At 39.4% G+C, this 26,023-nt stretch overlaps 1 protein-coding gene across 4 annotated transcripts; it reads left to right on the top strand.

Annotated features, from left to right (window-relative positions):
- The first annotated feature begins 1,553 nt into the window (after window positions 1-1,553).
- Window positions 1,554-24,498, top strand: ano5a (anoctamin 5a). 4 transcript variants are annotated; one of them, XM_015012188.2, is made up of 22 exons: window positions 1,554-1,754; window positions 6,562-6,629; window positions 7,580-7,717; window positions 7,968-8,009; window positions 11,854-11,961; window positions 12,896-12,964; window positions 13,841-14,125; window positions 14,299-14,412; window positions 14,557-14,672; window positions 14,757-14,891; window positions 14,984-15,089; window positions 15,209-15,269; window positions 15,493-15,644; window positions 16,712-16,786; window positions 17,991-18,219; window positions 18,301-18,473; window positions 18,570-18,667; window positions 19,398-19,528; window positions 20,421-20,626; window positions 20,714-20,907; window positions 22,186-22,291; window positions 22,862-24,498. In XM_015012188.2, exons 1-22 carry the CDS (start codon window positions 1,685-1,687, stop codon window positions 23,090-23,092), a joined length of 2,907 nt encoding a protein of 968 aa, XP_014867674.2. In that variant the 5' UTR covers window positions 1,554-1,684; the 3' UTR covers window positions 23,093-24,498. The 4 variants fall into 4 exon arrangements, with proteins under 4 accessions (XP_014867674.2, XP_087862346.1, XP_014867676.2 ...); XM_015012187.2 differs by lacking the exon at window positions 16,712-16,786 and adding an exon at window positions 16,309-16,389 and having other exon boundaries at window positions 1,577-1,754; XM_088006220.1 differs by lacking the exons at window positions 7,580-7,717; window positions 7,968-8,009 and having other exon boundaries at window positions 1,555-1,754; window positions 22,862-23,107; window positions 23,533-24,498.
- Window positions 24,499-26,023: the final 1,525 nt, after the last annotated feature.

The raw sequence follows: 26,023 nt of genomic DNA, 5'->3' as shown, positions 1-26,023 counted from the left end.
CTGTGTAAACCACTTGAAGGTTGACAGAGAGGGGCCACTGCTGCTAAATTTGACCAGAGTGGAAGATCAGAGTGGGGAGGAGACTGGGAGGTGCAACGATGAACTGTGAGGGGGCATTTCCTCATCTTCATGTCGGAGAGGAACAAACACTCAGTGGCGTGGTTACTTAAAAAAGGTCACCACGCATTGTCCTGCTTTAAACAAACCACTAAACTAAGCATCCTGCATCCCGGGAAATTCCCCCGTGGACATTTTTTGTTAAACAAATTAAACAAATGAAGCATCTAGTTCTTACAAACCAAAAGGAGTAGCAGGAAAACTCATGTTGTGTTTCAGCAACATACACCACAAGGTGCATGTTGTCACTTATAGTTCATACAAATAATGTTAGTTTTATTAAAAATTTCAATTTTTTGTATGTGAATACAATATTGTAAAGAAACCAATTTACTTGAATTTTGTAGAAAAGTGATGCAAATATCATTGTATATCTAAAACATGAAAAGGCTCTTTAATATTTGCCTGATTAAAAAGAAAGGTGTTTAATTTCCTAACATTAACACACTATCTGACTGCATCTAGCTCTATCTCAAAAAATCAGTCATGTTTGTTTGACTGTGATTGACGTTGGGTGGGGTTGGTTCCCCTCTCACAATACAGACTCCAGTCTTCATCTGGTCTCACACTAACAGATCTTTGTGCCAACTTACCCTGCAGGTTGAGAACAACTAGTACAGACTTTACCTGACAGAGAATCTGGGGTAAAATAAGGCAAAAAAAAAAGATATAATGTGCCACTGTAAGACTGCTTATGAAGAAACCATGTTGTTTGTTGGTGTTCTATTTACAGTGAAATTAAAATGAAAGCAAAACAATGTTAAACATAAATATTTTGTGCTGCTGTACCAAATATTTTCCAGTTTAAGAAGATTTTTTTAAACCTTATTTGAAAGCCTGTGCATCATTGAAAAGTAATTTCTAAAATATTTAACAGAGTCGAACCATCAACCAATTTGCGCCATTCTCTACTAAATCATTACGCTAAATGGCCCTTGCACCACAGATTGGACATCCTTGGTCTATAACATAAAATCCCAATGAATAAATTGAGATTTGTGGTAGTAAAATGACAAAATGTGTAAAAATAATTGCAGGGGCATCAAAACTTTTCCAAGACACTGTAGTTTGCTTTGCCTAAGGCCGGCCTGCATTTTGTACACAGAACCTTTCTTAATTGTCCAAATACTGAAGTAAACAACTTCTTAGTAGCCTCCCTTGGGAGGTCTAACTCCAATCATGTTAATTAAACTCGGTGGTATATTGCTAATTTCAAAGCTGCAGTTGTTTTAATGAACTACAAAGTGATATTTATCAAACATTCCCTTCTTTCTAAAATCCCAATTGATTAAGCTTAATTTCACAGTTCGCTTCCACGTGCTGCCAACGTGTTTTCGGAGCATCTGAATGTGAGGCCATTGGTCCGTGGGGTGGAGACCCTCCCCCTTGCGGAGCTCCCAGTGGGCCGGGCGGGGAGATGCAGCAGTGAGCGGTCAGCGGGTGAGGGAGGGCAGTTTACCCTGTCGAGTCAGCTACTTGGGTAGCTGGGGAAGGGACGGCCAGCAGCTCGGACCGAAGCACAGAAACAGCCCGGAGCGGGACACTTTTACTCCGACAAAATCTCAAAATGCGCCGAATAACCGGGAAAGGAGGAGGGGACAGTTTAATTGAGATGAGCCCGACTGAATCTCTCAGCGGTAAGTACAAAAGAGCCAGAACCAGACTCACTTCTTGAACAGCGGATACTTACAGTGATGTTTGAAATGGAACAGCTGAACGTCTTGAACTGCGTCAGTTCTTTAGATCTGAACTCCTTGTAGACAAAGAAAGAGACTCGATGTGATATAAAACTACTATTAAATAGGAGAGATTTAAAGTCGTAGTATTATTATTTTACTTTTTTTAAAATCTTGTACACAAATTGTACGATTTTTTAAAATCTTATTTAGGAGTACAAAATGAATCGTATTTTACAGGATTCTTTATCATTTCAACATTTTTGCTAAATTTGGAAGTCAGATTATCACAAGTAAAACTAAAAACTTTCCCCACCCTGGTTCTCTCGCTTTAAGCGCCTTGGCCAGCTCATGGTTTTGCTTTCCTCTCTTGCAGGCAGCAGTGAGTGATTTACATGGAGCCAGGCTTTAGCAGCTGGCCTGTCTAGTGGAAACACACAGTCACCTCCAGACAGGCACTGTGTACGCCAGCAGCAAAACACAAAATCCCTTTCTGTTCCCAACTGAATGTAGTTTTTAAACAAGCTGGTCATGCTGGGTTTTCTTTTTTTGTCATTTATGGCTAAAAACAATGTGTTGTGCTGAATGAAAGATGAGTCATTCTCTAGCAAGGAATCTCTGGTGCTCACAATACCTTGCATGCAGATCCAATTGAACTTTTATTGTGTTTTTATGTGTTTTTCTAAGGGATAGATTAACACAAAGTAGTGCATAAAGCTGAAATAGAGAAGCACTCCAACAAATCTGTGCAATAGTAGGAAACTAGCAGTGCCCACATCAACCTGAATATACCATCTGAGCTAAAAGACTACAATTTTTTTCTGTTTCAGTTTAAGTGTTGCAAAGAATTGGAATATATCTCAATATCTAGATGTGCAGAGCTGGTAAAAAAATAATCCAAAAGGCTTTTTGTATTGGCTTAGTAGACTAATTAGAGTTTTACCTAGAGTTTTAAAATGTTAAAAATGTGTGGTTTCTTCACAGTTGGGAGATAAACCTCTCACTTATCTCCCAACTGTGATAAGTTGGAAGATAAGTGTTGATGTTAGGAAAACAGTGAAAACAATTTTCCAAAGATTAACCATCCAGCTCCAGTAAATCAGAAACATACTCATGATGTTTGTGGAGACATTGTTCATGTTTTGGACAAAGATGACCGTCCTGTGTTTGGTAATTCAGAATACTGTGCTGCTTGTCTTGATGCCAGCAAAGTGTGTAGAAATGTGCCTGCTGCCCTCAGCAGGGCATCTGAAACTTTCAGTTCATGACAGATAACCACACCCTTCATGCTTCGCAAAATCTGTCCAGCCCAAAACGCTGAAACTAAAGGAACTGAAACTATAGAATTAGTTATTGCAAAGAAAATGCAGAAATTACTTTGGGTAACTTCAAATACTTCTGTCTTTTTTTTTTTTCTTTTTTTGCCTGTGCTGTTTGCTGAAGCCAGCCGGCTTTGTTTTTGTTACTTCTGAATTGCAGACTGACTTTAAGTGGTTTGATTCACTCCGTTGTGACTCTCCTTCTGATTTTCTCTGGCTAAAAACAGAGAGACAGCAGCAGTGTTGAAGTATTTCCACAGTGATCAGCTGCTCCTTTCTGAACAAAGCTTTAACTGTGAAGGCTTCCTGGTGGGGAGGACTGCTGGCATGGCTGACTGGATGAGATCGCATCACATACAAACGTCCAACTGTGAAAAAATATGCTCAGCTGTTTGAAAGTTGTTCTCCTGCGCTGTGAATGAAATGCTTCCTAGTCAAGGATGTGATGATGTCTGTTTAAGATAAAAACAGGAAGCTGTGGCACAAATCTTACACTGTGTTTAGGATTGTGCTGCTTAAATCCTCATGCTAGGTAGATTAGGTCTCTCTGACATTCCCTGGTATGCAAAGAAGCAACTATGTGGACTTTACTAAGACCGTGCTTTCTTTTTGCACAATCCTTACATGGATTTAAAAGCTTCAATTTGATGTTGTTTTTCATTAAACAAGTAGCATTTAAACAGTGAGCATGAATGCTACAGAACAAGATGTTATATTTGTGCTAATGCTGCCACTTCTGGCTTTTGACAGTTCATGTAGGTTTGTAAAATCTTTCCAAGTTGCTTTTTCCTGACTGCAGATGTAGGCTGAAACCAAAACCCTCCTTCACACTCCAACAGATCTGTGTAATTCATTGCATTGTATTGTGTCAGAACATTAAATAGAAAAAAAAATTCTAACTGGCTTTATTTTAAAAAGAAAAGTAATAACTACACCATCTTCTTAATAAAATAACATTTTGATCCATACAGATAAAATGCTTTTTAATCGTGTTAGTACTTTTAAAGTGTATAGATAACTTGACTAAAATATCATTTTCATAAAATTATTTAGTTTCTAGGAAAAGTGTGACAAAGTAATCACTTCCTAACTGGTTTTTCCACATTTGACTGGCTGAGAGTCTTGTACGTACCTGTGGTCGAGTTTTATCCCACTCTTCTTTCTAGATCAAGTTGATTCTTTCACATTTGAGCAGGTAATGTCAGAGCTTCACAATTGGACATGAGAGACTTTCATGGACTTTGACTAGACCTCTCAAAAAGGGTAATTGTTTAGGTGGCCATTTAGAGGTAGTCCTGTTGGTGTGCTTTGGTTCGTCGTCTTTCTTTTTATTGCAGGTGCGTTTGAGCTTGAGCTCTCAAGCTGATGGATGTACATTAAAGCTGCATAATGTTTTCAGTGTCAGGATGTCTAATGTTCATGTTGCAAAGGAGTGTTTGGACCGTAATGATTCCAGATTAATACATTGAAAACGTTATGAATTTGCCTTTTTCATACTGGTGTAATATCTACCCAGTTGGACCGAGTCCCACAGCAGCAGATGCTCATACAGGCACAAGTGGAATTGGCCAAAATGCTAGTTGTCTCAGAGTGATTATTGTTTCCATTTCTTGTTCGGTGACCTTCAGTACTTTGAAAGGCCCCTTCAAAGTTCTGTTTCCTTTAAAAATGTCCTTTTCAAACTGACTGACTTTGTTTCCCATCTGTTTTTCAGCCTGTTTAAATCGGGGCTGTTGTGATGATGTGTTGCTGTTTGAGATCTCTTTAATCATGTCAGACATTTATAGATTCTGAACTTATGATTGTGGTAAAACCTGGGTGTGGCTAATGAAATCAAGCTTTCCCAACAATTGTGATTAATTGCAATTAATTCATTTGAGGAAGGGAATTTATTATTCTTATTTTTTTGCACAGGGACGAGTTGGATTGAGTCTTTTAACGATTGAAATCATGATTTGAATTTTTTTGTTTGTTTTTACTCATGTTATCTTTGTCTGTGGTTAAAATGTGTTTATTGATTCTTAGATAGATATAGTATAGTAGTGAGCTGAACACTTAGCTGCTGCTCGCAGCTTCTCAGAGTCTCACCATAATACTTCTCCTCTAATTTTCACACCATGTTTTTTGAGACTTTAAATTGGGTCCAAAGATACTGCATGTTGTCTTGGAAAATAAAATAAAACGAGTTGAAACTCCTTTGAACCGGGTTTGATTTAGGGAGAAACTGAGAGAAACTCCCTACAGGAGAGAGATGGGTGAAAGGCACCGTGTCCGTGACCGAAGAGATGGATAAGAAGAATTGTATGATTTAAGTTCCACTTCTCTCTTGGTTTTCTTTTCTCACGCTGATCTCTGATACTTACTCTGATTTTCTAAATAAAATATCTAAAGACATATGCACATTTCTCTGATTGATTCAGTGTATCGCTCACTCCCAAAACGAAAAAGATTTTTCCTAAACAACGTATTGGAGCCAGCTGACTGGCAGTGCTCAGCAAAAATGCAAGGACGTGGTAGTGTTACATTACTCTTAAACCCAATATTATGTCAGTTTCTACAGTTTTCAATCTGTTTTTAACCTTGATTAACTTAAAAAATAAAACACAACTGTTTATATTTGTCTTTTGGGTCAATGCTACATAATTTTATACCAAATATGCCTTTACAATCCTATTTAAACTTGTATTGCATTCATGCAAAGTAGAAAATGTTGCATGCTGTTGTCCTAGTGCCATGCAGTGGGTTAAGACTTAAACAACCAGTAATTTGAGGCTTCATAATAAAAGCAGTTTGTTTTGCATTAACTAGGCCATGTGCCACTAACCATAACTTTGTACATGACATGGACAAAAGCTTTGAATCCTTTTTTTTTTCACTGTAATTTGATACTTTTATATGTTGAGTCAAGACTAAATATAACATCAGAAACCAATAATTATGATTTTTGTTTCTGCAGAACCTTTCTGCTTTATTTTGTCTGGCTCCTGTCTTTGTCGCTCTTCTGTCTGCCCCCTCATTTGTTTACGTAAATCCGTTCGCAGAATCTGCCCCGCATAGTTGGACTGTCATTTGGAGGAGAGGCTAAAAGGGGAACGCAGTTGGAGTTGGAGTAATTACCCAGTTTCATCACATGAGCCGTTTCTATTTTTAACCGCGTTCAGGGGGATTTACCAGACGTCTCATTCTTGTTTCCTGAAGTCACTCCTGTAGTCGCTGAATCACGCCGGCATGCCTGCGCTTCTTCTTTCAGGGTGATCCAGTTGAGCCACCCTGTGCTCCCTGAGGGAGCGCTGCCACAACATGCTACACAAATGCAGACCACAGCGCTGACTGCTTATCATGCTGTCCTCTTCACCTCAGGCAGCTGTTCACGTGGTTGAAACCCTGCCGTCACCGGCTGACTGTGGTTACCCAGCCTCATATTGTTTTGGTTTGATTTTGTCTTGCAGACGATGGGAACGGCTACCACCAACACGCCTCGTCCAGCACAGGATCCCTCCAGCAGGGGCAGCCAGAGGTAAACACCAACTCTCTGCTGCTGAGCTGAATGACTCGTTCATTTCTGCTGACAGCCTTTTGGGGGATTTTTCTTTTTTCACTACCAGATTATAATATTAAACTCACGAACATTTTCATTTTCACAGTCCTTTGAAATCATATTTAAACCCAAGGGCTTGGCGATTTATGGCTTATTTATAAAATCTTACATTTAATCTTTTTATTTTTCTCACTTTCTTTTCTAAAACAAAATTACAAATGACAGAAAATATTTTTTTTTAAATGGCTTTCATTTCAATCATCCCTTTTGCCACCACTATGCTGAAGCAATTATAAGAATATAGTCATAATATTAGCAGCTTGCATATTTAATTTTTTGTTGGTTTTTGTGTTGGACTTCTCATAAAAATACTACTTCATTATCCTAATATTGTCTTTATTCTGTTAATATCAAGACTTTTTTTCTTACATTACTACAACTGTATTCTTGTAACATTATGATCTTATTTTTGTCTAAAAATAAAAACTTAGCCTGATCCTCATATTTTGTGGTAGAGTAGACCTGAATTCAAAGTCCAAATAAATAGAAGTTGTAAAAAAAAGCTTATCAGACAAGATGCTGACATCACTTTGACCTACGGAAACCCAAAGAGTGCATTAGTGGAAAAAAAATTGATTAAAATCAAAGGATGCAAATTCTTTTGCTTGATGGTTTTAAAGTTAGTGCATTTGAAATCTCGTTGGTATTTTCACCTGCTGCTTTCCTCTTGTGTGATCGCTGTAAGAATTCGTTGTAAACATTTTTAGCATTCCTTCCTTCTTTTTCAGTATTTTGCGTGCTCACCGCCTACCACAAATGTTTGACTTTGTTTGCTAAAGTAACACTTTGTAGCATCAGCTTTGTACCAGAACAGGACTGGGCGAAGCTCTAATGCTCCTGTTTTTCCTCTCTTTCGTGCGATACGATAGTTTCCTTTAACGCCTGATGTGTGTGTAGAGACTTGCGAGTCTCTCAACACCAGCCAGGCCTCCTTGGCTTCGTCCGACTGCAGTGACAATACATGGGGCAGGAGTCCCACCTTAGAGCAAATCAGTTCTTTCACTGGGGTAAGACACCAGTCAGGCATGCAAACTCAAGTTTTCAGTGAGTTTTTGTGCATTTTCTTACATCAACCCTGAGCTTTTTGCTTAACCTGTAAGATAATTGAATGCTTCCCAGCTCTGGTGTGTTGGATTTATTGACATCTGTAAAAGTTATTGCTACAGCTGTAGTGGTTTGAGGGTGATTTTTTTTAATTTTTATTTTTCCCTTCATGTTACAAGGCGCCCTCTCACTGTCTGCTCGGTTCCTCCACAGCTTCGCAGAAAACGGGCGCTATTCCTGAAGTATCGTTCCAGGGTATGGCATGGTAAAACAGGCTCTGTGTCTGCCTGCGTGTTTGCTGGTCTGTCTCCTGCTACAGGCATTAGCTGCACAAAATATACAGCTAGGTGGAAGAATACTTTATTGATCCAGAGAGGGATATCGTATTGCTCTGACATCAAGGGAAGTCAATAATTTTTTCCTTGGTAGAGAGCAGAGTCTGGCTTGTAGCAAGCATTTTGTTTCCGAGAGCAATGAAAACATCCACTAATGCAGTGGTTCCCAAACCTTTTCTCCTGCCCCCCCAGTGGTTTCCAAACTATTTCTGGGCCCCCCTATGGCTTACAAATAGCTGTCTGGTTGAACGATGTGTGTGAGCGAAGGGGGGGAAACGGATTCTTAGAGACTCCCTGTTATACTCAGCCCCGGCTCCAGACGAACAAGGGGGGGGAATCAACTTTTTGTGGGGCAAAATTAATCGTAGCTGAACATAGAGAACACCACCAGTAGCCTACAAGCTACTTGTTAACAAGCTTAAGGTTCTGTATTGATATTAGCTAGTCATCTTGTAGCTAACATTACCTTCATCCAACAGCTTTACTCAACAGTCTGTTAGTTTGGGGGAAAAACTGTGAAAAGTTCTTTACGGTTTGCTGCCATGATCCTAACAAACCTACGTAGCTCCGCCCAGCAGCAGCAGGTCTCCTTCACAGGTGTAAACCCAGCGCGAGCGTCCTAGCGCTCATGTTGCGTTTAAAGGCGGCTCGGAAAAACAGGTTACAACATGTTAACAATGGATTAAACAGTTTTAACTGCTGATAAAAGTGACGGAGGACACAAATATAGGAAGTGCGGAAGCCTCTACTGTATCAAATTGACAGAGGAATAACAGAGAGTCGGCCATTCTAAGGTAAAAACCCAGGGCATACAGCGTTCATGTTTTTTTTTTTCCCATCCAGACGGCTTCCCCCCTGCAATGGTACGGCGCCCCCCCTAGGGGGCGCTCCCCACAGTTTGGGAACCTCTGCACTAATGGTACCATCAGCTCAGTGAGAATGGAAAATTGCTTTTGAATAGTGTGTTATTTTTTTCTCACCTGTAATAGTTTTTGCTTCACTGCAGAGAAAGCAACACCCTGATAGTGTTGAAGCTTAATTAAAAGGCACAGTTTTGTAGATACACATAGATCATTACATGTCTGTGCATGTCAGTGTGTGTGTGAGTACATTGTACAGTACAAGGTATAATCTAGGCCCTGCCCTGGGCTCATGACAGGAGGAAAATGTAGCTAAACATATGCTGCTCCGCTGGCTTATTTTAAGTAGCTTAAATGTGGTTTTGTTTAAGAAGCATGTTCGCATCTTAATGAACAGTGTCTTTTTTTAACTGAAAGGCTTTTCTAGGCTCCCTTCAACTGAAGACAACTATTTATCTAAGCTTTTAATCTATGCTGTGTTTTAAATAAGCTTCTGTATCTTGTCATCTTTTCTCTACTAATTTTTATCTAGTCTCATATTTTGTGGGTGCTTTCTATGTTTAGATAACATTTTAGGACTTAATATAGTAAAACACCTCAAATAGCAACGTTTACCTGCATATCAGAAACCTAAAGTAATTGATAAAGACAATTCTTGTTATAATTGATTATAAATTAGCATTTTTTTTATGGTAATATTACATATGTAAGAGTATAAAAGTGCACTTTATAGCGTCCTGTCATTTGGGAGTGGTGAGTAAATGTATAGCTATCTGGTTAAGTTTCACTGAGCAGAGGTGGCCCCCAGCAGATGTCCTGATTCCATATGGCTGATGTGTAATTATAGTAAATTAGAGAGTTTCTACAGTAGATTTCCAGTTAAAGAAAGCCCCCACCCTGCTGCCATGGTCAGCCTGGTCCAAAATGCTCCAGGGGGAAATGACATGTGGTTGTAATGTATGTGTAATTTGGAGCTGGAAAGCTCTGCAAAGGTTGAGGCCTTGGGTGTTCGCTAGCTAGACATGGGCTGGTTGCTACATGGGCTGGTTCCAAAAGTGCAACCAAACATTTCATGTCACACCAATTCTTGCAGCGCTTCCCCGTTCCCACCTGTTTCTGTACTCTGCTGCATGTAAACCAGCCTGTATGGGGTCAGTATTCATGTTTTTGTCCTTATCTCCCAGCTCTAGCTAGCCGTAAACTCCACTGATACAATTGGAGGAAAGAGAGGAACGCTACGAAGCTTGAAGACACAATCTTAACTTTGAAATGATGTTTGCTGCTGAAGGGTGTACATCACAAAATAAAATGCAACATGAGGAAATATTGAACCATCACTTGAACATGTGAATCAGAAAGTTAAAGTTTGGACACCAATGGCTGTTTTTAAAGACTCTGAGCATACCACCAAAGTCATTACAAAGTGGCTTCAAGTCAATATTTTTGGAGTATTTAATCACAGAGCACAGGTTTTAATTTCATGGAAAGTCTGTGGGATGAAAAGGTATGCATCTGTACAGAGGCCTGCAAATCTGACCCAGTTTTCCCAGGGAATTATGCAAATGGACCAAAACTCCAGTAAACTATTGTGAGAAGCTAGAATGCTTGTAACCTTGTAAATTTGAAGGAAACGATAAAAGAAACATATTAGGAAAAGCAACTAACATCAAACAGGAAAAGTTCGATTTGAAGGTGAACTAACAAGGTTATGCGCCTTAACTGTATGTTATGAAGCGAGGCCACTGCACAGGCCTAAGAAAATAAACAACAATATAATAGTTAATATCTGTATTGGCATATGACTGAAAATAGATGGACCCCATTCATAGTCCAGGACTACGTACCCCGACCCTCCACTTAACCCTTTCCCGATGCAGAGCTCTCATTTGATTAGCTAGCTGGCAGCTGCACTTCGACATCTCTCCCTGCCCCACCTCCTGCTCTCTTCGCTCAGCCTTTTCTGGATGACCGTGCCAGTGAGGGGTTGTCCAGGAAGACGGCTGGTCGTTGTCCCGGGAAGACTGGTCGGCTCTGATCGGAACGGAGATCAGTGCATACAGGCAGTGCTTCCAGGGCCGGGCTCTTTTCCCCTGGGAAGAGGCAGTTTCTCTCTGTGAGGCAGGCATCCTGTTACGTTTTTCTTTCTTTTTTTTTTTTTATTTCCTCACTGATGCTTTACAAGCAGAAAACAAGAAGGCCATGGAGGTAAAGTGCTCTCCCTTTTCCTCCCTTCTTTCCTTCAGCATCCGCCCAGTAGATTGAACAGACTCACATCAGCATTAGAGTAGAGAGAGCCAGGACTGAGTGGGTTGTGGTAGCTGTGGTTGTGCCAGATGGGTTCTGTGTGCTGCATGCACTCGTGTAGGTAGCTGCAGCAGTGGGGTTGAGGAAGAAACGATGTGTGCAGCTATTTTTAGCTTTCTGGACAGCTGAAAAAGCACAGACGGCAAGACCTGTCCTCCCTTACAGCGTTACGGTTCAGTCAATATTTTTTGTTCCCCGGCCTGTTAGCCTCTGCAGGGCTAGCGCTGGCTTATGCTCACTGTTTAAAATTACCAATATGAGTCGATATCAAAGCTAATATTTAAAAACAAAAGAGTAAACCGACGGAGTTTTGTGGTTAATCAGATATTGGCTCTAAAACAAAGCTTTTACATTTCCCCCCTGGCTTTCCTGACTTCCTCCAAAGCATTTTCTTATCAATTTCTGCAAAACAGTTTGAATTAAAGGGAGCAAAGCAGGAAGTATCCATCTTAGAATCCCTCCGTCAGCATGCCATTTGTGTTTGCTGTGAAATTGAATTTATCATTTATCTCCTGTGGTGCATTCATGCAAAGGCCTGAGACTGCAACTCTACCTATATCTTTCGTAAAGTGTCTGCATTTCTGTGTTATCTCATTGTAGATTGGAAAACAGAAACTCAGCAAAGACTCTGTGTTCTTCCGAGATGGGATTAGGAGAATAGATTTCGTCCTCTCGTACGTCGATGATAAAGACTGTGAAAAAAAACAGGTAAGATCTATGTTAAATTTAAATTATCTACATTTTTTTTCATTGTTTTTCTTCACATAGCACGCAGAACAATATTGAAGGATAAGCTTTCCACAAAGATGATGTCATTTCCTGCTACTGGAAAGAATCGCTTCATGCAGGATATCCTTGAAGTTGTGCGCCAGCGTCCGAGCCTAAACAACACAGAGCCGTTGGCTGTTTTTGTCATCTTGCTGTGACAGTTGTAAGATCATTTTGGCGTGTTTTATACGGCCATTTTGGCCACACGGGCCCCCAGACTGTGCAGTAGTTTTATCACTTTCACTCCAGAGCGCTGAAAGAGTCTGTTTCCTAGGGAGCCGTTAGCCTTCACAGCAGTGTGTCACCAGCTCACACTTTGCCCACACTCTCAGTCAGTGAGTCAACAGTGTGACTGCTCGCCGTGACAGGAACTGGATCGTTTTTTCCACAGAGTGAGGAAGGGCCAACAGGAGGCCACTTCCTGTGGATTAGCCAGAATTGTTGTATAATATGGCACTAAATCTCGTCCCTAACAAGAAGGTTTAATTTCCTTTTTAGGCCGACGTATTCTCAAAAGCGAAAGGCCATATGGCAGCTTTCACTTACTTTTAAATCCCATTTCTGCTGCCATGACTTACTTACTCTACTGGATGAGCAGTTTGTGTTCATGAAACACTTGTTTTGTTTTTTCTACCAGTTTTGTATCCTTGTCCATGGTAATCTTGTTCTTTCACACGATGAACAGTGTGCTGCCAGATATGCATATTTCACATGAATTAAATAAATAATCTTGTGTTGAGTTTTTGAGCAGATTTTAAATTGAAAGTATCTGGCCTTTGTCATGATTAGATGTTGTTTAAGATTTTTGCTAATTTTTGCCTGTTTTTCATAACATTCGGATTCCTGTTTCTGTTTTGTGTTTCGTCTGCTCAAGGAGAGAAGGAGAATTTATGAAGCCAACCTGAAAAATGCCGGCCTGGAGTTGGAAACAGAAGATAAGTCGGTAAGACGCCCTTCCTGTGGACAGAATTAGTCGTAACTGGGGCACCGTTGATGCTTCTTTTCCATATTATTGCATAACTGCATGATTTCACACAGAGTAAAACTTTCAATTTAGCTTCCACCATGTGCTTCATATTGCTAAACAAGTAGAGTAGCATCACATCCAGTAAATGAGAATATGTGCTCAGATTAATGATGATTATTTGCTAAAATGTTTATTGGTCTGATGTAGTACTCTAATCTTAAGTTGTCAGGTTTATATAAGATGTAAACAGGAAATCATCATAATTAACAGAACCTCTTAAGACTGTGTGTGAGTAAAAGAAGTGAACTTTTCAATCATCTAATTTGGCGAACACTGGTGTTTTTTTTTGTTTTGTTTTTTAGTGTGATTTTAGATTTTCTTTTATATATCTTTTTTTTCAGCATGGACAGAAAGTCCAACCTAAATGTTAAGTTAAGTTTATTTGTACAGCACATTTCAGCAACACAGCAGCTCAAAGTTCTTTTTCACCATAAAGAGTAAAACACTAACAAATTACGAAACAAGCAATTATCATTACATTTTGTCAAATGCCATCATCAAATCACGAAGCAAATATACATCAGGTATATTGATCAGTGTTCCAGTTACTAGGAATCAAAGGCAACTCTGACTCCATGATTTAAAGGAACTCGGCGTTTCAGCATTTTTGCAGTTTTTTTGGAAGTTTGTTCCAGATTTGCGGTGCATAAACACCGAATGCTGTTTCTCCGTATTGTTTTTAAAAGAAAACAAACTGCAGATGAATTCATTTAAAGTTATTTTATGTGTTTAACAGGATTACCAATAAGTGTGCACTTATTATTATCTGTATGTTTGTGTTTTCATGATCAGGAGTCTGAGGATGGTAAGACGTACTTTGTGAAGATCCACGCGCCGTGGGAGGTGCTGGCCACCTATGCAGATGTGCTGAAGATCAAGGTTCCTTTTAGAGTTACCGACATGCCGGACGACCAGGAAATGCCCATGAACTGGCTCTCCACTCCTTTTCGACTGCCCAAGAACATCATGAATCCCGAGCCGGACTATTTCACCGCTCCTTTTAGCAAGAGCAAGGCTGACTTCTTCCTCATCGACAACCAAGACACGTTCTTCCCTCCCTCCACTCGCAACAGGATAGTAAGCAAGGCCGGCCTTATCTTGTTTGTGACCTTCAATCTTTTATTGTTTAAAACTTTTATCAGCTGCAGTCCAGCAACATTTTGAAGGTTTTTCTTGTTGCAATTTGTTTGATGAAAAAACGAGCTTTTATTTTGCCTAACACAGCGGTCGTGTTTTCCCCGTCCCTGCAGGTCTACTATATCCTGTCCCGCTGTTTGTACGTCAGCGAGAATTGTGGAGACAAAAAGGGAATCAAGCGGTTGTTGAACAACGGCTCCTACACTTCTGCCTTCCCTCTTCATGATGTGAGTTTTTTTTAACCTGAAGTACTTTCTTAAAGTCAAAACGACAACAAAAGAGGACGTATTTGGATTTCCAAATGAACTCTTTCTGCAATCACTTTAATAAAACAAAAACTAAATGATAAACTGTTTTCTTTATGCCTGCAGTCCAGATACTGGATAAGATCCAAAGACGTCAACTGTGAAAGCGAAAGATACGACCTGTACAAACACTGGGCGAGATTCTTCTGCTTTTTCAAGGAGCAACCCATTAACCGCATCAGGTAAAACCCTTAAAGTGAGGTCAGCTGCCAAGCAGGTGTCAGAAATGAAAGCACGACTGATTCTCCTTTTATTTTCTGTTAAAGGAAATACTACGGCGAGAAGATTGGCATTTATTTCGCTTGGCTTGGTTTCTACACTGAGATGCTGCTGTTTGCTGCAGTGGTTGGAGCGATTTGTTTCCTTTACGGGTTCCTCACCTACGATGACAACGAGTGGAGGTAAGCTCCACAGAGAACATCGCCCCGGTTCCTGGTGGTTCAGATTGCTGCTGTATTCATTTGGATGTTTTCTCTCATGTTTTCCTTAATAGTAAAGAAATCTGCAGCGATGAAATTGGAGGGAAAATTGTCATGTGTCCCCTTTGCGACAAGAAATGCAGTTACTGGAAACTCAACACGACATGCAACTCCTCGTGGGTGAGAGTTGTTGACTCATCTGCTACCCGCAAAGAATAATTATGGCTAATCACAAAACAAATCAGTTTGTTGTTTATTAATTATGTTATAAACCTGTTTTTTTTTGTCTTTTTTTTCAGCAATCACACCTGTTTGACAATGTGGCGACTGTGTTTTTTGCCATTTTCATGGGAATTTGGGGTATGTAAACAAATCTGTGCTCATCATTTTCAAATTTTAAACTCGGTGTGCCACCTAGTGGATAAGCTGTTGTTAGCCTCTTGTTTTTCTTTCAGTCTCTTTGTCGTGTAGAGAATAAGACATTCTGTAGCAAGTCACTGTAAGCTGAAACTTTAAACTCTGTGATCAGAGAAAGGATCCTGACCTGATTTCCGCGGTTGTGATGCGCCGTTTGCCCCTGCAGTGACGCTGTTCCTGGAGTTCTGGAAGAGGCGCCAGGCCCGACTGGAGTACGAGTGGGATCTGGTGGACTTTGAGGAGGAGCAGCAGCAGCTGCAGCTCCGGCCAGAATATGAGACCAGATGCACAAAGAGCAAGGAGAACCCCATCACTAAGGTGTTTGAGCACTAATGAAACACTGATCTACTGTGCCTACCAGTGACAATGTGGAAAAATCCCCCGTCTATCCATACATGAAACCAATATACTGTTTATTTATGTCATTCATCTACAGTTTTAAAATGAACATGTTGCATGTTGATATAAACATTTTTAATGAAAAGGAGAGGGAGAACAAAGTCTTGTATACGTAGTCTATCCCTTGTTTCAAAAGTTATACCATCGGCAGCAAAACATCACTCAATCATCCATATACAAAACAGTCAATGCGTATAGTTATATAAAAAATAAAGAAAAAATTAATGAATCTGTCCATCATTTCATTTCTTTATTCATCAAAACTGGGCTTTAAGAGGCCGAAAGTTTGAGTCTGGAAGTATTTTTGTTCTAGTTTCTAGTGCAAATATTTTGAAACTAAACTTTTTTTAAGTGAACAATTCATTAATATAGGTTAGATTTTTTTTTAAAAGACCTAGTTCCACTGGCAGATTATTTCACTTATAACAAGACATTTTTCCTATTTTGTTAGATAAAAAAAGTGTCTTTGCAGTGTAAAATGTTTGCAGAACTGTGCATGAACCCTGAATATAAAGTGTGAATACTATTTGCACAAAATGAGTAAAAGAGATAAGATTGCCATCTTTCATTATTGCATCTTCAGGAACAAGAGGGGGTTCTTGACAAAACTGCTACATATCTAGCAGGGAAGTTTTTTCTGTGCTGGGCTTCTGTGATCCTTTGGGTAAGAGTGTTGCATCGCTTAGGACTTCCTGTGTGGTGAGGAAGAGGTGGAGCGTTGAGAAATGACAACTCTTCCTGGAAAGACTCCAAGGCCTGAGTCTCCTTATTCCATTTTCAGTGTCTAGCCTAAAGAGTTTCCTGAACACAAATGCTGAAAAAGAAACCTCAAAAGATAAATGCACAAAAAATAGTTCTGATTGAGTTACGCGTTTCTGCCTCAGATGTGAACCTGTAGCGGCTCAAGGAGCTTGGCCTTTCAGAGTTTTCTTTTCAGGACTTAACCAAGATGCCTGACATCAATGCTTTGCTTGCTTCTGATTTAGGAACTGGAGCCTTACTTACCCATAACAAGCAAGTGTGCACGCTCATGTCTGTCTGGAGCTACCGTCCTGTTGTGGGTGAGCATTTCATCTTCTGATCAGATTTAAAACACTATTTCCATCTGCTGTCCTCCTCCTCTTATCTACCTCAGCTGTCTTTCACTTCATGTGTAAAACAAAAAGGAAGCTTTGAAATCCACTTTGCCAAACATCTGGTAATGCTTTCCTAGAAGAAACTGAACAACATTTTGGTATTTTTATGGTTGTGACAGTTTAAGCTGAATAGTTTCAAGCATGCTGATAAAAACATTTCTCACTCTCATTTCCTCATTTTTCTAAACTGGTATGACTAAACAAATAGACTCAGTTGGACCTGTTAAACCATGGGAGGCACTCTATTTTTCATGCCTTTACTTTAATGCCAGATGTAGCTTTTCTTATCAAATAACTTTAATGAGGCAACAAGGGAAATATCCCAGAAGCTCCCTTCTGCAAAGCATACCTGCCCTGACAAAACAAAGTGATGAGATTCTTTACAGTTTATGCCTGTAAGGCCAGAACCAAACTTTATTTTTCTGATCAGTGAGCACATCATCAAGGCTAGTTGTACTAACGTAATTTAGGAGATAAGACTCAAAATGTATAATTTTGGACACCTGTGAGGTGTTCAAAACTCAAAGGAAAAATGGATCTAAAAAGGGAAGTATTTTTGACGCAACAAGTCGAGACATGTCTGGTTCATTCACAGACATGCAATAAGGGCAAGATTTTTAGGATTGCTGAATGGAGAACGGCAAACATCTTGAGTTTTCTACCTCTGTTATGAAACAAACTGGATCTGGAGCACCAATTCGGTTTAGGTAATGCTGGCCGTGCTGATTGTCAACATAGGATGAGAAAGACAAGAAATGCCAGTGTCATAATTTTGTTTTTTTTTAATTACTATTTAAAATAGTAAATATTTTCTCTCACATGCAGTTCTTGACTTTGCTCTTAAAATAAGTAATAATTTACCTCATGTGGTGGAAAGACAATTAAATCTATGATGCTGGTATAAAACTGAATTGATTAGGACATAAATCAGTAGGTTGGGAAATCTAAGTGTGTGTGTGTGTGTGTAGTATGTTGCATTCTTCTCCTTCCTAACGTCTGTGTTGTTGATTAAACCCAACACTCCTCCTTGCGTAGGTTTGCGTTTGCACTTCAGTGTCTCATTGTGATGTTTCCACCGTTGGTGTTCGGTTCGGTCTTTCATTTTGTCGCTGTGTTTTCTGTCCTGAAGATCTCATTGATCATTGCCTGCATCATTGGGGTCATAGCGTACCGCCTGGCGGTGTACGCGGCCTTCGCTAGCATCATGAAGGACAGCCCCACCAATCAGCTGGAGGTGGTCGGCCCCTACATCACCCCCCAGCTGGCCACCTCCGTCACAGCCTCTTGCATCAACTTTGTCATCATCATGATCCTCAACCTCATGTATGAGAAAGTGGCTGTTTGGATTACTGACATGGGTGAGGGCCAGAGCTCCATAACTTATTCAACCTTCATGGCATAAAAATCTCTGTAAATCGGATATTTTGGTTTCCACACAGAAATCCCAAAGACCCACCTGGAGTATGAGAACAAGTTGACGGTGAAGATGTTCCTCTTCCAGTTTGTCAACTACTACTCCTCGTGTTTCTACGTGGCGTTTTTTAAGGGGAAGTTTGTGGGCTACCCTGGGAAATACGCGTACATGTTTGGGGGCAACCTGAGAAACGAGGAGGTAACGTTTACACTGGATTTACCTTCAGTCTGTGTCTTTATTGAAGTCTGTTTACCTCCCATAGTTTCCCTCGGTCAATCTGTGTGTGTGTTGCAGTGCGACCCTGGCGGCTGTCTGATTGAGTTAACGACACAGCTGGTAATAGTGATGACTGGGAAACAGGTGTGGGGCAACATTCAGGAAGCTCTGCTGCCGTGAGTACAGAAACATGATGCTGTAGCTGCTCATACCGAGTAAATACAATGTGATTATCGGTCTTTACAAGACAAACTTGTAGCATAACCGAACAATTTAATACATTATTTTAGTAATCTAGTATCCTGATGACTAATCGATTAAAAACCTTGGCATATTCTGCAGGTTTTTCATTTAACCACTTTAGCCTTTTTGTGCAATATTAGAAACACATTAAAAGATGCAAGTAAATAATAACAGCTTTCCTTTAATGTGCACTTGATCATCAACATGTGTGAAAGCTCAACTTAGTGTAGGGCTGATTTGTTGATTAAACTATTTAATAATTGGACAGCAAAAAGTGCTTAATAGGAGTTTTTTTATTGTTACAGAACTTAAACCAGGTAAAGTTAAAATTGCACCACTTGAGGAGTTCTGGGTAGAACATAATTTTTTGCCAAAGGACAGTTTTTTCTATCTTAAATGCAAAATGTATATATACATTTGCATTTAATGTATATAAAATGCAGACTATTTCATCAAATAGCCTTATTTTGAGTCTATATACTCTAGTCAACAATTAATTATCACTAAATTAGTTAACCATTATTTCCATAATTGATTACCACAACTATTCTGATTGATTGTTTCAGTCCTGATGTGTATTATTGTTTCTCAGTTTAAGTGCTTCTCCCTTAATCCCGTCAGTTTTCTGAAGGCTCTCTGCCGCCCTCTTGTGTTCGTTTTTAGCTGGGTGATGAACTGGTGGGGCAGCAGGAAGGCTCGGAGCCATCCAGAGAGCCTGTACAGTCGCTGGGAGCAGGACCATGACCTGCAGAGCTTCGGTCAGCTGGGGCTCTTCTATGAGTACCTGGAAATGGGTAGGAATCCATCCAACACAGACAGATTCACAGTTTGGGACACAACAGGACAGTGTTGCTGCAGATTTATATATATATAAAAATGCTTATTTTTCTGGTAATGACAGTCTCTAATTATACTCTTGGTTTAAAAGGAAAAGATTTTAAGGAGGAAAATTAGCACATAAAGGGACTTATTATGGCAAATTCACATTTTGAACATTTTTATTCTTCCGTTTGGGTCTCAACCGCTTCTAAAAAAAAAAAAGTCAAGCACTTAAAAAAAAAAACACCCAGCTTTTGTTTGGCAAAAAGTTTTTTTATGTCTGGAAAATGAGCTGTATGAAAAACCTCCCGATTGTTAAGTCACAACCACCAAGCACTGTGCTGTTACCTAGCAACCCAAGCGAAGCTCCATGAGGTTTGGTGAGCTGTACAATGGCTGCTGGAAAAGACAAGTGTTTTGTTTCTGACTTGCCACTTAGAAACCAATCACTGCATCCTCGTTGGTTGTGCAGGAGGCGTTACTAATGCTTTTCAAAGATATACAGTTGTATAATTGCACATGTGTTTGCAACCATTTTATCTGCAAGTGTAAACGTTGAGTTTACACTTGCAGATAAAAGTGTATCTGCAAGGCAGCAAGGGGGATAGGCAGCAGCAACTTGGTTAGATTTAAAGTGACAAGAGGCCTTGTCACTTTATTTTGGGCTCCTTTCATTCTGAAAGGAGCTCAAAATAAGCAGAACTGAGCAGACCAAGAATAATTTTGTGCAAAAATGTGATGAAAGTGTCTTGTAAAGCCCATAGGTCTATCCTAACCTTTCCAATCATTTTCATAGAAGCATAATTTAAATACATGGATCCTCTAGATGGTGCCGTTTCATTGTTCTGCCTCTCCTCTCTCTCACAGTGATCCAGTTCGGCTTCATCACGCTCTTCGTGGCTTCCTTCCCCTTGGCGCCGCTCTTGGCTCTTTTCAACAACATAATTGAAATCCGAGTGGACGCCTGGAAGCTCACCACTCAGTTCAGACGTCCTGTGGCAGCCAAAGCCCACAGCATCGGGGCCTGGGAGGAAATCCTCAACGGGATGGCCGTGCTGTCTGTCGTTACAAATGTGAGCGCGTAGCAGAATCTGCTGTCAGACCCTTTGGGTTGAATTTTCACTAAACCAACTAATGCAAAAATGTTTTCCTGCTTCCAGGCATTCATCGTGGCCTTCACCTCTGACATGATGCCTCGGCTGGTGTACATGTACGCCTACCAGCCGCAGGGACAGATGAATATGAAAGGTTACATAAACAACAGCCTGTCCGTGTTTAACGTCTCTGAGTTTGAAGACTCCAGCAGGCCCGAGGAGGCCGAGAACCCGATGTGGTTCAACATCACAACCTGCAGGTAAGAAGCAAACAGAAACTCTTTAGCTGTCCTTTAAGTCAGGGGTGTTCAGAGTTTGTGGCCCGGGAGCCATTTGTGGCTCCTGGACTAATGCTTTTTTTTTTTTTTTTTTTTTTTTTTTTATGTGGCCTCCAACTGCACTTCAACAATGATGCAAAATTCATGGTGAAACTATTATTGACATAATTTTCTTACAATGGAAAAAAACACATTATATTCATCTTTTTGCAACCAAAGTCTCAATATGAATACAACCACGTCTATCCTGATAGACTTTGTTGCAGCCGAATCAGCTTTTATTTCATTGCTTTTATTAAGTGTTTTGAAAGAATAAATTTGTTCAACTGAGTCTAAAATAATTTTAAAACTAGATGCCACTTTGTTTCAACACAGCAAATGTGCATTTTTACGTTTTAAATCTACAGTGAATAAGATCCCTTTCCTACACAAACAAAATGGGCTACTTAATTTGCTTGACTTTAGTTTTTTGTTGTTTTTTTTTTTTTTTTGCCAACCCTGCTTTATGTTGTCAGTAATGGACAGTTGTCAACCCAATTTCAGTATTTATTTATTTTTTTCAATGTCTTGAAATGTTTTCTGTGCTTGATGCCAGTGATTTGACCGATCTTGGACAGACTTTAAAGTCTGGAAAGTTTTCCACAATCACAATGTGTTCAAGTTCTTCTTAAAGAACTTAAACACACTGTGGGCTTTAATAGCTGGACTTTAATAGCCCAGCTATTAAAGCCCACAATGTGTTTAAGTTCTTTAAGAAATGAGATGCTGCTCATTGCATCAGCTGGGCTTTAATAGCTCATTGCCAGCTGGAAGACAGTCGTTGATGCAGTAATTATCAAATAAGGCTTTAAAACATCTGTGTGTAATAAATTTACGTACTGTTTCACTTGGTTAAGTGACTGGAAAAAAACAAAGTTTTCTATAATATTCTAATCTATTGGATAAATCTGTACACAAGGCTACATGTGATGGAAAATAACAGCACACACACATCCCATACACACATTCTCTACTATGAAACACAGGGGTTGTAGCATCATGCTGTGGGACGCCAACTTGATCAAATTCAGCATATAAGTAGTGATGATGATGTGCATCTAATTCAACAATAAAACTGGTGTTTTCAGTCAGTGTCATATTGTGTGCTAACATTGCTACTAAACAGCGCAGTTTCAATCTTGTTTTTGAATTTCAATCAAAGCATTAAAGTTAATCCGGATGAAGTTCTAATGTCTGATTTTCATACGTTTTTCTTTGCAGGTATCGTGATTATCGCTACCCCCCCGGCCACGAGAAGCAGTACTTCCACACGATGCAGTTTTGGCATATTTTAGCTGCCAAGCTAGCTTTCATCATTATTATGGAGGTAAAGAAAACAAGCCTCACTTTCTCCACCGTTCAGTTCGAGACGTTTTAAATGAGCAACGATCCAAACTGAACATTAGTCGAGAAATCTGAACACTTAGAATCTAAAAATCCCTTTGTAATCTGGATATCATGAAGGAACCATATCTTCTGTTCTTTATTGCTTGTTATTCTGGTTGGGCTTTTTGATGTCTTCCTCTAATCTGTTCTTTTTTTTATTTTCTGCATTATTTCCTTGTGGCCTTTCTTTGCTTGTTTCCAAGTTATCTTTTCCTCTGCAATAAATTTCTAGTTAATGTTTCCATCTTTTATTTTAAAATGTCAGCAAAGGACTGAGAATTTTGCAAGAATCTGGGATTTTCATCTGAAATTTATTTAAGAATATACTGTATGTTATCACTGTAGGGATTTCTTTGTTCAAGGACAGCAAATCAATGTCTGCAAACTATGCAGTTTTTTTTTTTCTTCAGAAAAGCTCCTTCTTTAATGCTGCATCTAGATAATGTAAGTAGTTCTGTGCATGAGCATAAAGCACCGTAGTTTTAATAAGTTTCTTCTTCTTCCTCCACAGCATGTTGTTTTCCTGGTTAAATATTTCGTGGCCTGGCTGATTCCGGACGTCCCCTCTGACGTGAGGGCTCGGGTAAAGAGGGAGCGCTTCCTCGTCCAGGAGTATCTTCACGACTATGAAGTCAATAAGCTGAAAATACAGCTCAGCCAACAAGACAACAAGGAGTGCACCTGTACGCCGATGATCTACCCGACGTTACCCAAACACGAGGTGCTGTCGGAGGTCCTCTAGCGCAGGGAGCGGCTGGTCAGTCTGTCTACTCACCTGCTGACTGTGGATTCACCGGCTTTAAAGACCAAAACTCTGTGCATGCTGACGATTTGACACGCTTGAATTTAGACATCACTCTCTTCTTGTGAAGTTAAGATTTCCAAACTTTACTGTATTCAAACAATAAGCCGCACTGTGTCTTTAAGAGACGGCTCACTATTGTTTTAGTGTAAGGCTATTTAAAGTGCCACCAAAGAGTCGCCTTAATATCAACGCTTATTTATTTATTTTTTATTATTCTGATGAGGATTTCTGCAGTTCTGTGTTCATATCTTCAGCTTATTTTTAACCAGATTTGCTTTGATCAGTTCATCATCATTAAGGTCACTGCGCAAATTACATCAAATCCATCAGGCTAATATCGATTGTTACTCTTAATTTCACCTCATTATTTTCCCCAGGCCAAAACCTGAGATGTGAAGCAGCTTTTTGTCCTGAAGGGAAATCAGTGCTGCTGTTTCGACTGTGACGAAGGACAGATTTGATCCTGCAGAGGCCAGTTTTTGAGCTGTGGTAGCAGCAGCTGTTTAGCGCTGATTGTGTACACAGCGATGAAAGGATAAGAGTGCTCTCTTTTTAAATTTTAAAAAATGTATTTTTTTTTTGCGTGTGTTTACCACACACCAGTGAATGGAAGCCTGTGTTTGCTTCGCTACACAAAGCCCGTCAGCCAGCGCCTGCGTCCATCCCTGTGTTTCCGCTTTCCTCAGAATAAAAGACACATTTTCCTTTTATTTTGCACAAAGCACTTAAAGTAATGCAACTACCAATATATGAACATTTATAACTTATCATTATCACGACACTAAGACATTGTGATCAGTGTTTTAGGAAGCAGTTATCTACCTTTTAGTTTGATCAAACTTTGATATTTATATATATATATATATATGGGTTTTTTTTTTTATTTAAGGATGCAGATTTGGTTTAGAAACTATATAAAGGACATTTCATCTGTTGCCTAAATAAAAACATGCAGAACATTTCTGTTCATTGAAGGACTTGAATCGGATGTAAACTTATTGAATCCGTAGGTCTGTTTGAGACGTAATCCTGTGTAAGTTCGCCTCTCTTCCAGTTTGCCTTATCTACGCCGTGGCTCTGCTGACCACTATGCCTTAAAACATCTCATCCATTTTTCCTATGGTTTTACTTTTCTACCTAATTTCTTTTTTCCCAAGTTTTCTGCCATTATATTTGAGTCAGGATATGTTTTAGATCATTCTTCAGGCAAAAATAAACTTGTTTACTGTATTTTTAATGGTAAATGTTCATGTTTTTATTTGCTTGTGTTCATTTTTTTTTTTTTTTTTATCAGTGTCCTGTACCAAGTTATGAGACGACAGAAATAAATCTCCGAGCTCAGACGGCGTTGTCGTTTATTGTTCAGATTCTTGACTTTTTTGGGCTTGATATTTTTGACAAAACAAGCAGAACTATTATGTCACCTGTTTACGTAAATGACTTTCTCTCCTGTTGCTGTCGCAACATAATATGATTTCAGCAATTATTGTACAGATTTTTCAACTGATTCATGGAGAACTTCAACAGGAAACCCACTCTGTGTTTGGAAACCACAGCTACAGACCCCAGAACAGATGGCCAAATAAAAAAAAACGCATAACTATTCAGTGTTTGTTCACACTTTTGGAGGGGAGTCGGGGGGAGGGGGGGGGGTTTACACCTCAAAATCCTGGCAGGGCTGGTTGGGTTGGCATCAGATGTCAACAGGACAAAGACAAGGGGAGAACTCCAGTCCAGGCAAATTGTAAGGAATTACTTAGTTATAGATTTATGGACAATAGTCCAATAGATAATATTAATCAATTAGCTTGATCTATATTATAAACCATGTGTAATATCAGTTAATCATTAAATAAAAAATTAATGATTCATGTAAATAATTTTGATCTGGGTTCAACCCTTTTTCCCCAAAAAAACACGCGTAATGGTCTCCATGTGGTTCTCCTTTTAGATATACTCATTTTTCTGAGGCAGAGCCAGCCTGAGGCATAAGCGAACTTAGCCGCTGTCCCAGCAGAGGGCCACCCAGAGTCTTTGGATTCTCAGGCAGCATTGATTTATTAAGAACAAAGTAACTTCTAAAATCAAACCTTCATGTCCAAATTAGTACAATTGAGCAAAAAATTAAATTTTGTCAACTTGTAAATGAATTTAATATGTACATAAACTGATGAGCGTACCGTGTGAAGAATCCAAAGTTAAATTCAGTGTTTTGTTGTTTTTACCCAACAGCAGAGAGCCACAGAGAATACATTTGTGATTACTGTTGGCAGAAATGGTGGATCAACCTCTTCTTTTCCTTTACGTATGAAATATGTCCTCATTGCATCGGGGGCTCTTTGTTTTATATTTTTGTTTTCACAAACAGAATAAAGGTTTCACAAATCTTAAATTGTGTTGAACAATTTAAGGAAAAGTGGGGATAAACAGATGGCAGGAAACACCCAGAGGAAACTGTACAGGTACAAAGAAGTGATTTAATTTTATTTCACATTATCTCCTATTGTCTTGGGGAGAAAAAAAAAACATTATGCCAACAAATGTCCTTATTGTTCTTAAATCTTCTTCATGGAATGGAACGTCTAAATATTTAAGGATCAGATTATTTCCCAGGAGAACGGTTCCCTTCCACCAGCAGCTGGGGACGCTTTTAATAATTAATGAACAGAACATGTAACACTGTAACACCAACAGATCCGACTGTAATAACTCAGATTGACAAACTTCATATCAGTTGATTTACAGCCACACAGGCAAACATTCTCCTCTAGCGCATGTCAGTTTATTTAATTATACATTATATTGTAATGGCATAATTGTTTAATAACGGTAGTTCCTCTTTCATATTTTACTACTTTAAATTAGTTA

This window comes from Poecilia mexicana, unplaced genomic scaffold (assembly GCF_051168715.1).
Source record: "Poecilia mexicana isolate PSO_F unplaced genomic scaffold, ASM5116871v1 scaffold_6, whole genome shotgun sequence".
Classification (NCBI taxonomy): Eukaryota; Metazoa; Chordata; class Actinopteri; order Cyprinodontiformes; family Poeciliidae; genus Poecilia; species Poecilia mexicana.
Note: the sequence above shows the minus strand (reverse complement) of the source record. Positions and strands in the feature narration are given on the sequence as shown.